This window comes from Nicotiana tabacum, chromosome 7 (genome assembly GCF_000715075.1).
Source record: "Nicotiana tabacum cultivar K326 chromosome 7, ASM71507v2, whole genome shotgun sequence".
In the NCBI taxonomy this organism is placed as follows: domain Eukaryota; kingdom Viridiplantae; phylum Streptophyta; class Magnoliopsida; order Solanales; family Solanaceae; genus Nicotiana; species Nicotiana tabacum.
The window spans coordinates 89,396,059-89,410,743 of record NC_134086.1 but is presented as its reverse complement, the minus strand read 5'-3'; the positions used below and the strand labels follow the sequence as shown (position 1 = coordinate 89,410,743).

At 36.0% G+C, this 14,685-nt stretch overlaps 1 protein-coding gene across 1 annotated transcript; it reads left to right on the top strand.

Annotated features, from left to right (window-relative positions):
- The first annotated feature begins 678 nt into the window (after positions 1-678).
- LOC107777084 (protein transport protein SEC23 C) lies at positions 679-13,818 on the top strand. Its single transcript, XM_016597062.2, has 13 exons — positions 679-1,285; positions 5,231-5,509; positions 6,161-6,334; positions 7,272-7,433; positions 8,147-8,289; positions 9,492-9,567; positions 9,642-9,817; positions 9,921-10,002; positions 11,002-11,079; positions 11,260-11,421; positions 11,514-11,777; positions 12,473-12,577; positions 13,388-13,818. The coding sequence occupies exons 1-13, from the start codon at positions 836-838 to the stop codon at positions 13,529-13,531; spliced, it is 2,295 nt and encodes a 764-aa protein (XP_016452548.1). The 5' UTR covers positions 679-835; the 3' UTR covers positions 13,532-13,818.
- The last annotated feature ends 867 nt before the right edge of the window (positions 13,819-14,685 follow it).

The window sequence follows — 14,685 nt, the reverse complement described above, 5'->3', positions numbered from 1 at the left end:
CTGAAGTTTTTAGCTTTTGATAGTCACACTTTATAGGTTGTAGTTTTTTTTGCAAACATTTCCCGTTAATAGGCATATATAAGGTTGTAACTATATCTTCTAAGAGTCAGATTTATTTATGAGATATTTTTTTGTTTATTTCCTAAAACTTCACACAAAATATGCTGAAGTTTTTGGCCAGCAGTCTACAATTTTTATAATGATTTTTTTTCCAAACTTCAGAGAGAATATGCTGAAGTTATTTAGTTTATTTTCCAAAACTTCAATCTAAAGATGCTGAAATTTGTTTTGTCCTGTAGTATGAATACTTCAAGCATTTGATTTAAACTATTTTTCTTACTTATTGAAAAAATTAAATCAGAATCATAAACACAAATGCTTAAGTGTTCTTCACCGTTTTATGGAGTCAATTAGATTAATTTTATACATCAGTAAATAAGACCCCGAGTACATACTTGGGCTTTGAAAACAATAAACTAAAAAAAATTACTCCATAGATCTTTTTCTGGTGAATTGGTATTTATACATTAGGAAATTACAAATAAGTTAATTTGCTAAATATCAACTTTATAAATGTATTTTATAGAAATAGTTATCGTTTATCAGAGTTAAACATAGTTGACTCATAAACACAAAGAACATATGTACTACTCCCGTATGACATAGGAGTATTCATTTAATTTATTTTAACAAACAACGCCTTAATAGAGAACTACAGACTTTAAACGTTACAATCACTAAAGCCCCAACACTTGAGAATCTCGTTTCCTTTAGCTGGCCGGTGCCACCACTTCCCCGGAGATCCGATCAACCGCTGCTTTCCGCCGCCGCAACAATGACGGAGTTCTTAGAATTAGAAACACAAGACGCCGTAAGGATGCCGTGGAACGTATTGCCGGGAAGCAAATCGGAGGCCGCGCAATGCGTAATCCCCGTTTCCGCCATATACACGCCGTTAAAACCTTTCCCTAACACTCCTACTCTTCCTTACGCTCCACTCCGTTGCCGCAATTGCCGATCGGTGCTCAATCCTTTCTCCATCGTTGATTTCTCGTCTACTAAGATCTGGATCTGCTGTTTTTGCCTTCAGCGCAATCACTTCCCTCAGAATTATCAGTCCATATCGGAAACTAATATGCCGGCGGAGTTGTTCCCGCAATACACTACGATTGAGTACGAGAGTTCTACTGAAAAGGCCGCCATGACAAATCCGGTTTTCCTTTTCGTGATCGATACTTGTGTTATTGAAGAGGAGATTGGTTACTTGAAATCATCTTTGCTACAGGTTATGTGCTTTTCCTTTCTTAGTCTTTGAGAACTGTTGAGTTTAATACTGAAAGATCTCTCATTTTTCGATTTTTTACTGTTTGGTGCATTGTTACAGTTTTGATGGGGGTACTGATACTAGTCTTATTGCATGGAACTAGTAGTGAATGTGGCAGTACCAGTTAGCCGGGATTAAGGCTCAGTTGTGTTGATACAGTTACATTAAATCATTTTAGCTTGTTTAGAGATTCGTATGTCACCAGAAATGTAGAGAATATCTGTTGTTAAAGAATCATACTATTGTATTGAGGATTCAACCAATTCAACTAGTTTAGAATTGAATTGTAGTAATAGTGGTAGTTGAGGTTGTTTTTTGGTGAACTTCAAATGTCTTTTCTGGAACCTCTTGTGTGTTTGTTAAGAGCACCTCTTGTGTAGGCATGTTTTCTGGAAAATAACTTATTTACTGCCTATATTGATAAGTGGGAATTTTGACTTTTGAGCGGTCACATATGGTGACTGTGAGGATACCAGATTACATCTATTTATTGATAATTAGCTATCAATCAAACTATAGTAGTGTATAAATAATATAGATGTATACATATTAATTAAATGTTAACTGGCTAATGAGTATGTCCACATAATTGACAAAAAGAAAAAGCTGTTTGGTGTATAATGCATCTTATGCATGTCCGAAGTATATCTACTGTGGTAGTGGCTTAGCGTTTCGTGCTTTCCTTCGCCTGCCGATCTTATCGGCTCGGCTTCATTATCATAGTAATGGCGGAGATAAGGTGCTCCACCCGCACTAGGCTTGGTAATAGCATGGGTGGAGGGGTAAAATAGGATGAGTATACATGTTTTTTGGATCGATCAAACAGTAATAGGACAAAGGGCAACCAAATTGGATGTAGGGCAGATGATGCCAAACCATGAATGATGTAACTCATCCTGTGTGACCTCATACCACTTGTTTATCTGCGCACTATATTGCCTTCCTCTCCTTCTTCTCGTAGTTCTGTTACCATAGCACTGTCACGTACTGGCTGGCGAGTGACACTGTTAGATGAGATGTCAGTGCTACATGCTACAGATATATGTGAGCTTGTACCTTTGCCTCTGAGCTAGATTACCGCGGGGTGTCGTTGGATATAAACAAATACAATGAAAGCGGCTCCTGATGGTATAGTTGAGATAGCTCGTCTTGTTGCTTAGAGCTGTACAGAGGTTCCTTGTTTGCATTACAAGGACACTCTTTCTCCTATAGCTAAGGTTGTCTAAGTTCATCTGTGATCTGTCTAGCTGTTATTACCACTGGCAGCTTCATCAATTGGACATCACGAATGCCTTTGCATAGTGACTTGAAAGAGGATGTTACATGGTGCAATCACCCGAGTTTGTTGCTCGAGGGAGTACGTTTGTACAATATGTAAACTTAAAAGCTCCTTTTATAGCCTCAAACAATCTTCTAAATCTCTTTGATAGAAAAGTTCTTAGCTTTGGTCTCATAAGGAGTCAATCAGAATATTCATTATTCTACAAGTTCTTTGATGGAAAATGTATCATTCTGGTTGTATATGTTGATATTATAGTCATCACTGATGATAATGTAGTTGGTAATGGCCAATTGAAGGGCCAAAGACTTGGAGTGCTTGAGGTACTTTCTTGGCATTTTGGTTGCTCAGCGTGAATGAGGTATTTGCACATCACAGCGAAAGTATGTGTTAAACATTCTAGAAAAAATTGAATTTTTGAGTGTCAGTTGTGGACACGTCGATGGATCCTAAAGTCAAATTGGTACTCGGAGAGGCGAAGCCTTTTCAGATGCCGGGAGATATCGTCTTTTGGTTGACAAATTGAATTTAGCTTACAGTTAGCCCAATTCGATACTTCTTCTTTTCCTCCGAGTGTTGTAAGTCAGATTCTAAATTCTCTAACTAAGACCTCTTTGGGATGCGGTAATTCAATTTCTGAAGTATCTTGAGAGTGCGCTGGGAGAGGTTATTCCCCAAGGAGAGGCTTACATATCAGGATAGAGGTCATACTGAATAGTTGGAAATATTGATGCTGATTGTGTCGGTGCTACCTTAGATACATGTACATGATAGGTTATTATGTATTGTTTGGAGGAAATGTGATTTCTTGAAGTAGTAATTAAAAAATAAAATGTGGTTGCTCGATTAAGTGTTGGAGCAGAGTACAGTGCCACTGCCTTAGCTACTTGCAAATAATTTTGGTTGAAGCAGTTATTTGATGACTTAGGAGTAGAACAATCTCATCCTATGCAGTTGTATTGTGATAACCTGACAGCTTTACGCAATGTGATCAAATCCAATTTTTCATGAGAGTATTAAACACAGTGAAGTAGATCGTCACTACGTCCAGAAAAGAATTGCTGTCTTGGGATGTTGTGATAGCTTGTTAGTTGAAATGATCAAGTGACAGGACTAAACATCGAAGTTGCTTGTCACTTTGTTCGAGAAAAAATTGCAATCCTGGGATATTGTGATAGCATTTGTTAGTTCAAATGATCAATTGCCAGATATTTTCACTGAACTCTCACGAGTCCTACATGACATATATACTCCTGCTTGAGGGATGAGTATTAAATGTAATTATCAAGTATATTTATCATCTAAAAAAGATCATTTCAAAAAGTATAGTTAGGACTAAAGTGTAGACAACCTCACAAGTCCTACATGACATATATACTCCTGCTTGAGGGATGAGTATTAAATGTAAATATCAAGTATATTTATCATTTAAAAATCACTTCAAAAAGTGTAGTTAGGACTAAATTGTAGACAATGTTTCTGATGTTCCACTTTTTAATTTTACTTTACCTAATATATGTTTGATGTGTAGAATTCAACTTTTTAACACAATTGTTCTCCCAAACTCTTTGCTTTTACACCGCTCAAGAGCAGATTTTGGGGCCTTGTCTCATTGCAGACTCCAAAATATCTTCATATAAGCCTTCATTTATAGATCTTTTGACAGCATAAACTTCGGATGACTTGCAATATACTATAAGTTTTGAGGTGATAATCTTGTCTTTTGATTTTACAGTTGTTGGATTCACGTTTAATAGGCAAGTTTGGAATTTTAATCTCATCATTTCCAAAAATGCGATCATTGGCCATATTTGACAGTTGATTTTAAAAAACAATAACACTTATGAACATTATCCCGTACTAAATGAAAAATTTGGGGATGACTTGGTGGAATATGTTGATGAGGTAGAATTGAGATGAAGTTTATGTTACTTAACTATAGGAATAAGCTTGAAAAAAATGATACTTTGTACCCAGACCAATCTTAAGTTTTGCTGTGAAGTTACAAAAATTATGCTCTTGTCCTCTTCGTAATAGGCTTAAAGAAATTGCGCTGAGGGCTTGGGGAAAACTGTTTCTTCATAGTTTAATGGGGGCACTTGAGTCCAAAACTACTTTAGGGGCCTCGGTGAGACATTTTAAAATGTTTATGGGTTACCATATTTATTTATTCAGTTCTTTATATTATAACTTAATAAACAGTTCTTCTTTCGGTTAAGGTTTGTTCAAGTACATCAATGATATGCTCTAGCGAACATGGTCAGGTAGTGAATGGCAGTGTCTTCTCCTTCCACAAACTGAAGCCTTCTATTTTTAGGTGACATATGTGCCTGGCCCTTCTTTTTTTTTTTTTTTGAATAAGGACATTTGTCCTGGTCCTTAATCCCCAGTTTGGTTCCTTCTTTCTTTTCTTGGTACCAATTAAAGGTTGGGTTCAAGTTGGAATGTGAAGTATCTCATATAGACAAAAGTTTCCACTGGATTCCTTCACAATGCCACAAGCATGTTTGGTTGTGAATTAATGATTTTTCCGATTTCTACTTTTTGTGAAGTGACAAATGAAGATCCTATATACGTTCTCCTTGTAATAATTTTTTCGCTGACATGATTACTTTTGTTGATAGCAGGTACTGGGCACATTGCCTGAGAATTGTTTAATTGGCCTAATCACATTCGGGACCTACGTGCATGTTCATGAGCTGGGGTTTGGGCAGATTCCAAAGGTTTATGTGTTCAAGGGATCAAAGGAAGTTTCTAAAGATCAAGTGTTGGAGCAAATGGGCTTCTTTGCAAATAAGCCTAAACCAACCACTGGTGTCATTGCAGGGGTTAGAGATGGACTTTCTCAAGAGAGTATTTCTAGGTTTTTGTTGCCTGCATCTGAATGCGAGTTTACACTCAATTCGGTATGGTTTCAATCGTGTCTTTTTTGTATGTAAATACTGTTATAGATATGCTGCCCGTTTGTCAGAACTCATGACTCAACGTGTAAACGGAAAAAAAAGGGAATGCACTTGTAGGTCCTGTCGAATATTTCTTTGTCACAATATATATTGCATTTATTGGTGGAAATGAATGTGTTTGAATGCCCCTTATTCCCCCCCCCCCCAAACAACAAACCCAAAAAAAGTGAATATGGCTGAATGCATTCGTCTTGGTTTCTATTCGATTGTCCCTTTCTGTCCTTAAATTTGTTTGGGTTTGCAAATGTATTATGTTCTGAAATATACTTCCTCCAGTGCCTTCCAAACTCAATATCTGTTCTTTTAAGATGAGATATTTCATCTATTATTCTGTGCCATAAAAAGTGCAATATTATTCCATTTCCACCTTTATACTAACTGAAATGTATATAAATAATGGCGTGGTGTTTATTTAACATTCTTCTCAACTTAATAGTAATTTACTCTAATCACAAAAGTGACAAGTTCGAGTTTTTTCTCGCGAAAGTGCGAAAAGTCTAATAGAATGGCATTGACAAGTCATTAGATTGTAGTGCTAGTTATGTTACTCCATTTGTATCTGACTTCCTTTTAATCTGAAATTCTCTTTTTCAGATATTGGAGGAACTTCAAAGAGATCCTTGGCCCGTGCCAGCAGATCAACGAGCGGCACGGTGCACTGGTACAGCATTGAGTGTAGCTGCTCATTTGTTGGGTATATGTGTTCCAGGTTCTGGGGCCAGAATTATGGCATTCTTAGGTGGGCCCTCAACAGAAGGGCCAGGTGCTGTAAGTCATACCCTTTGTTGAGTTATTAAGTATCTTAGATGACTTTTCATTTGAGACTATAATAAGATAAAAAATAATGACTTTTTCCTTTTTTCTTTTTCTTTTGGGGGGAGTGGATGGATGTGGTACTTCTTAGTGATAGAAGAAAACGAACGGAACTATCGCCAAAAAGAAAAAAAGGAGTGTAGAAGAACAACGAAGAGCCAACAAAAAGAAGCAGAGAAATATAATGAGTAGAAGAAAAAAGTCATCGCTAACCAGAGAATTAGAAAAAGCAGCAAAGAAGAGAACAGGAAAAACATATTTCAAGAGGAGTCCTAATACACAAAATAGCTAAAAGACATATTTTTTCACTTTTCTGTTATGCCTCACTGTCAGAATGATTATTATCGCCTGGATTTGAGTTTGCCAACTTGTCACTGAGAGGTTTTCAACTTCTTTATGAAAAGGCTTAAAGTAACAACGAAGAGCCAGCAATCTGGTGGATCATCTGAAGAGAAAGAAACTCCAGAATTTTTTAAAACAACGAGGTTTCTACACTTAGTCTTAAGTTAAATTGTATGTTTTTACTTTACTTTTGGAACAACATGGCTGTTGTAAATGATTATGAAGCCATGTTAGATTTCATCAACTTACTGCACAACCTGTGAGGAACCTGTTTAGGTTGTATTTTTGGATGCAACTTTCAGCACTCTCTTGATGCTGCTTTTACTCAATAAAATTACCTTATAAAAACAACGACAAAGAGCCAACAAAAATATTAAGCACGTCTATTTCAAAAAAATTCTGTAAAGTGTGCATGTTTTTCCTGTCCTTGAACATTTTCATTGTCAATTGCAGCACTCAGCATCTATTATTACATACTTGTGAGCGATATGTCTTTTATTTTATTACAAAAATCTTGTGATTGATTTGTCTTAACATTGAATAATTGTAGATTGTGTCGAAGATTCTGTCTGAGCCCATAAGGTCTCACAAGGATCTGGACAAAGATTCTGCACCCTTATATCATAAGGCTGTGAAGTTTTACGAGGGACTTTCAAAGCAACTTGTGCATCAAGGGCATGTACTGGATGTTTTTGCTTGTGCACTTGAACAGGTAAAAATCAAATGCTATTCACCAGAAGGACGGTTGATATAGATATTTTTCACTTATTTAATCAGTTCCTAGATTATAAAATAGATGATCGAAAGACACTTCTAGCTTTAAGTGCTTAAGTTTCACCTTTTCATACCTGTTGGATTTTCTTTTATAGAGGTTTGGTGTTTATATGACCATGCTCATATATAAACCCACAGGGAAGAAGGAAACATGTTCATTCATTCATGCATGAAAGTACAACAAATTGATAAGTGAGGGATTACAACTCTAATCATACATGTATTTAATTGCTTAAAACATCATGGCGTGATGCACATGATCCTTCATGAGCTAAATTTTGTAGTTGACTTTAAGTCAGAGGCCCCATTATTTCATTCTTTAGACATTGCGAAGACTAAACAAGGTTTATCTGATGATAAATCTAGCAAATCAATACTGAACGGCTTTGCATTCTGCTTTCTGAAGATGAAGGTAGTCTGAGATTGCTCAAATAAAAAGAGAGTTTTATTGGTGTAAATATGATCTGTCATAATCCTGCTTGTCCTTCTGTGTCCCCATAATCTACTGCTAGATTTCCTTGAGAGGCAAGCTCTACATCTTGAAGGATTGAACTAATTCTTTTATGGCTGAGAGGCAAGCTATTCCTTGAGAGGCGAGCTATTTTTTTACGACTGTTCTCTTTTACTTACATGGCATCTGTTGCATGCTAGGTTGGTCTTGCTGAACTCAAAGTTGCAAATGAGAAAACCGGAGGACTTGTTGTATTGGCAGAAAGTTTTGGCCATAGCGTTTTCAAGGATTCTCTGAAACAAGTTTTTCAGTCAGGTGGCAATGATCTTGGACTGTCATCAAAGTAAGGTTTAATTGAACATTCTTTGGTTTGTCATCCCCTAGCCCTACCCCTTCCAAAAAAAAAGAAGAGAAATATCCAGATGAAAGCTAATACTTGAGAACCACTAATTTCTGGTCTAGTTTTGGATTATGTCTCTTTGTTATTCTTTGTTCTACTTCTAAACCTCCAATGACATCTCATTATGATGCTGTCACTGCCAAGTTATCCATATACCTCATATTCTTTCTGAAAATTATGATGGCACTAAACCTGTTAACATGTTTTAGTTTTGCTTTTTCCACTTTGACAATGTGCACGGATCCAGTATATTGACTTGATTCTTTGCCAATTCCTTTAAGAATCTTGCTCCGGTTCCAATCAATCTTTATGACCTCAATTTAATGACTTTCCGTTGCACTTCCAGCTTTGTAAATTCATTAATAAGCTTTACTTCACTCATTTAAAAAAAGAAGAAGCTCTACTTCATAAGAAACTTAAATATCTTAGGAAGTTGTTCCCTCTCTAAGAATATATATTAGTATGTATGATTCTGCAATCTGCTTGTGGTTTTGGAGTTTCAGTTTTTCAGCTCTCATATTGTGGGTAAGGATTCTTAGTAGACATGTGAGGGGATTGAGTCTCCTTTTTCACATCTTAAGAATAGTCTTTATCTTTGATCGCTTTTTGGTGCACTCATATGGCCCCTACTTGTATAGAAGATTGGGCGTCATTTATGTTTTGATGTAAATTCTCTACTTTTTGGTATACTTCTTGTATACGGGAGTTTTCTTCCTTTTGATTAATACAATTTACCTTATCAAAAAAAAAGGAGACATGGGATGGGCTTGCAGCATGAAACAATTATTAGACAACTTCTTGAAGATTGACTAGTAAACTTCTCTTACAGAAGGAACCGGAGATATAGCTTGGTTTGTGCCTAACTGATGGGTAATTTAGTGCTTTAGATCAGCTTCGAAGCAGACTTGCTTGGCCTGATATATTCAACTATCTATACCAGAAGTCTATTTTGCTCACAAACCATTTTGAGACGATTGACTGGAACTTTTTTATGTTTTTTTGCGTCAATGTTAACACATTATATGTATCTCTGCATAAAAGTTATACTGATGAATAGTCTGAATTGTTTTCATTTGCTAGCATTTATATGCTACCAAGTTCTTATTCCGTCTTACAACTTAGGTAGTATGTTTGCTTGTATGCAGCGGTATTTTTGAGGTAAATTGCTCAAAAGATGTAAAAGTTCAGGGAGTTATCGGCCCTTGTGCATCACTTGAAAAGGTATCTTTTACTAATATAAGTGCTTACTTTCTCTGAAGCTTCTTTAAATACTTACTAATTGGTGTCTTTTACAGAAAGGTCCTTTGTGCTCTGAAGTTGTCGTAGGTCAGGGAAATACAACAGCTTGGAAGATGTGCGGTCTTGATAAAACTACATCGTTATGTTTAATATTTGAAGTCGCCAAGAAGGAGAACCCAGATGCAATTGCTCAATCTGCAAACCCACAGTTCTATTTCCAGTTTTTGACATAGTATGAACTTAAACTTATTATTTCTTGAGAAGCACTGACTACAGACCGGTTTGTTTGGCTATGATCAACCATTTCCTGACTTGTCAACGATATTCTTCTCCAGTTATCAGCACCCTAGCGGACAAATGAGACTTCGGGTTACTACTCTTTCTAGAAGATGGGTTGCTGGACCTGGAAGTGTACAGGCAAGGAGTTGGTGCTCCTTATGCTGTTTGTTTCTGATTATGTTTTTTTTTGGCCTTTCTTTTATCCTTTTATTCTTTTGCCATCTAACCAGAAGTAAATATCTGATGAATTCAGTAGTTAAATCATGAATCTGAGGATACCAGGGTAGTTTAGATAGATTAGAAGATAAATGAGAAAGATAGTTTACTCATCAGATTATGATAATCCGAGCTCCTTTCTGCCTAACAAAGACAGGAAGTACTCAAATCTCCTCTCTGGGAATATAATCACATAATTAAGTTCAATAACTTTTTGGTTTATAATGACTTGATTATCAGTTAAAGTAGGTATAGTTGAGCTAGGCCTGCAAAGGCGATTCACCATTCTTTGGCCTCTTCCATTTACTATTCTTGTGGTACTCCGACAAGAACAGGAAGTACTCTAATCTTCTCTTTGGGAGTATAATCACATAAATAAGTTCAATAACTTTTTGATTCATAACGACTTGGTTATCATTTAAAAGTAGGTATAGGTGAGCTAGGCCTGCAAAGGCGATGCATCACCCTTTGGCCTCTTCCATTCGCTATTCTTGTGGTACAGAGTGTGGTACCTTTGCAGATTGATAGTCTGGGGAGTCATCTTGACGCTATTTGCAGTGCATGCTAGGCTTGTGCTTAGATAATCCATAGCGTAATTTTGTATTAGATACTATAAGAAGTACAAAGGGACTGAGGGGACTAAAAAGGGTATCTAATGCACATTTATTGACTAGTTTTACGAAGATTAAGTTCCTATTGTCAATAGATGTGCCTCAGATACCAAGAAAAGGAAATGGACTGAGGGGACTAAATTCGGAAGTTACATAGTTATCTGCTCAGTGACAATTATGCCACTTAAATTGAAGTCCTGATATATTTTTTTCATGGTCACTTTGGAGCTAAAGAAAACAGGATGCAATTACATCTTATGCTTATCTGTCTTGCAGTTTCAGTAAAAAGTTTGTCTTCTATATTTTATAGGACCTCATTGCTGGATTTGATCAAGAAGCAGCTGCTGTGGTAATGTCACGGCAAGTTTCTTTCAAAATGGAAACCGAGGTATCATCCTCTTGGTCTTAATACAGATGATTTAACCTTATATCTTGTTGTATTCTTTGTTTTCTGTCCAAATTTTTTGCTTTCTTTACTATGACATGGACCCGGTTTTGCTTTACTTCTAGTTATCTTTTGCTGTTGTTTCTTTACCTTTTTGAAACCCGCTTCCACTTTCTTCTGCAGGCCGATTTTGATCCCATCAGATGGCTGGATAAGTCATTGATACACATATGTTCGCGATTTGGTGACTACCAAAAAGACAGTCCATCCTCCTTTACTCTATCTCCTCGTTTTTCAATATTTCCCCAGTTTATGTTTCACTTGCGTCGGTCTCAGTTTGTCCAGGTATATATTCATCTTGATTGTAAACATCAAGCATATTACTTTCTTACATTTCTGCTTCTACCATCATGCTCAGTTCGTAAGCATCATCTCAGGTCTTTGGCAACAGTCCAGATGAGACGGCATACTTTAGAATGATCCTGAATCGGGAAAATGTAGCTAACTCAGTTGTGATGATCCAGCCCTCTTTGATATCTTATTCTTTTCAATCTGGTCCAGAACCAGTCCTCCTTGATGTGGCGGCAATTGCTGCTGATAGAATCCTTCTTTTAGATTCGTTTTTTACCATTGTCGTGTTTCATGGATCAACTATTGCTCAATGGAGAAAAGCTGGATATCACGAACAGCCTGAACATCAGGTAGCCTTCTTTGCAATCTGAACCAAAATATTAAAGATTTGGAGCTTTTATCGATTGCTAATTCAAGGATTTCTGTAATTTTATTACGTCAAGTAATTTAATCCCATGGCCAACTTTCTTTTCTTTGCTAGTTTGAGCATGATATATAGTATTGCTTGTTGTAACATATGTGCACTCACAGACTTGCCTATTCACACACGCACACACTTGTGTGTAAATAGCGGTTTCAAATTTCAGCTGATTCAGGGATCCAGATCTTCCAAGGAAACAATTACTGCTCTATTCCATCAAATGCAGACTCTTCAAAGAGTCACCATGATTGCATAGATGCAACACTGGTTGCACATGTGTTCGATCTAGTCTTATTTTCACCATCAGACTCATGATAGTCATGCTAAGGACTCGAATATTGGAAAGTCGATAAACCAGCTTTTACTTTTTGTTTCTTTTGTTTGATACAAAAATCAAAATGAAGTATTGACCAATGATATGTGGAAAAGGTGCCCTCAACATCCTTGTGTTTTGCGACCTAAACTTTGCTTCGTGGCTTGCTTTAAATAAATTACACTTCATCTTATTTCTCGAGTCCATTTTGATTCTGGTCCTCTTGTCTATGTCATGATGCGTAAAACTCCTGTTGATTTGGATTTGAGTTTGCTCGTCATTTATGCGGTTTAAATTTAATCTCTTGACAGGCATTTGCTCAACTATTAAAAACTCCTCGAGAAGATGCAGAGGCCATTATTCGCGAAAGATTTCCAGTACCTCGTCTGGTCATCTGCGATCAATATGGATCTCAGGTTATTAACTATGTTCTCTATCTAGACCTCCTTATGCATATAAGAGTTAGCATATTCTTAGTTTTTTTGATACATGTGCCTGTATTTCAGCATTTACAGCAGATGTGGATCTGTTATTTTTCGTTTCTGTAGTTCTTTTATGCATATTTGAAAAATAATTTTTAAACAGTAAGGGGTTTGTGATATGGCATATTTGTCTGCAATTCATGTTCTGAATATAAGGTTTAGATTGGGTTTTTTAGTTTAGAATATCTTGTTATAAACCGCCTGGTTTAAGAAGGTTGTCTTTCGTCTATCTAAACTTGTTTTGTTCCTTCGAAACCTGGCCCAAAAGCTGCTCATGTTTCACTTATGTTGAAACAAGCTGATTGTATTGCTTATTGGAGCAGCTCTAGAAGAAAAGCTCTGGAAACAAGCACCTTTTGGAAGTATCAAGAACTTTTTGATGTCTGTTAAGTATTCATGGACAATTGTTTTAGAAAAAAGCAGAGTTCATCCGAAGCTTTGAGTTTTACCTGAATTTTACCTACCCGCGATGTATCTTTTCTTCGAGTTAAATATTGCGTTCGCCCTTCTTCGGCGAAGGATCTGGTGCCCGTAGGGAGACTAGAACGGGGACATCAAAACTTTGCCATAAAGTGGCTCACACCTGGAAAGGTTCCCTTTTTCAAAATTGATTATGAACATGAAGTTATCTCTTACTTGTATATAGAAGTATAAAATAACATTGGCTGCTTTCATGTAGGCAAAAACAAATGTATAATACAATAAATCTTTTCTAGTGCTGATATTGCTAGTAATATTGTACAGGCCCGTTTTATGCTTGCAAAGTTGAATCCCTCTGCCACATACAACTCTGATGCCCCTCCTATTCCTGGTGGAGATATTATATTCACGGATGACGTTAGTTTTGAGGTTTTCTTGGATCATCTGCAGCGGTTGGCTGTTCATTAGAGTCTTTTTTTGCATCATCTTCAGAGTCTAGCAGTTATAAGCGGAGAATTTTGTGAACTTTTCTCATTTGGATTGATTGTACAGCAAAGGCATTTTACATTTATTTTAGAAATCATTTTTACGTGTTAGTTATTTATAAAATCTTGTAATGCTTATGTATTATGAACTCAGTGAGGTTTTTTTAGACGTCAAAGAAAGAAAATTTGTCAGCGATGAAAACAGATATCTGTACCTGTAGTTTTGCCATTTGTCAGTTTCAATAATTATATATTGAGAAGGTTCTAACATTTTTTGCGCTATTCTACTAGTTATGATATTTTATGGAATACAACTCTGAATGCTAATCAAATTTGGGGTTTGATACGAGGCTTTGCCTTTTACAACTTCTTTCAACTCTGACTTAACTGTTTCCCCACTTTACTAATATAATACGTAAATCAAAATTAATATCTTAAATTTTTGTCTAGACAAACGGTGTCAAATAAAATGGGCAGCATAAGGTGTTAAGTATGTTTATTGCATAACATTTAATATCTCTCTGATTTCTTCCGTTTCTTGTATGTTTCCACTTTCCCCAACTTTTCAGCCTTAATCATTTAGTCACGGATCTAGCAATAAGTTTACAAATTCAACATAACTCAGTGTTTCAACGTTGAACCTTATACATATATATAAAAATAGAGTGAAATAAAATTTCAGATGCTGAACTTTATACATATATATTAATAGAGTTAAATATAGTTTTGGAGTTAACTCATCTAATGCAGTACTATCAATAAGGAGGGTCAGATAAGCTTCTAAAATTAGCTTATTTTCAAAAGTGCTTTTAAAAAAGTACTCTTGGTGAGAAGTAATTTATGTTTAACTAATTAATTTGAAAAATACTTTTGAGCAATAATTAATATTTGGTCAATTTTTAAAAAGTGTTTATAAGTGTATTTTTCTCAAAAATATTTTTCAAAAAAGTGCTTTTAAGAAGAAGCTATTTTTTTCTGCATCTCAAAAACTGATTTTGCTTCTACTCAAAAACATATTTTTCCTTCTAAAAGCTTGACCAAACAACTTAACTTTGGAAAAAAAAATACTTTTGGCCCAAAGAAAAAGGTTTGGCCAGCCAGCCAGACTATTACATTATTGCTCTTACCTAGCTCAAA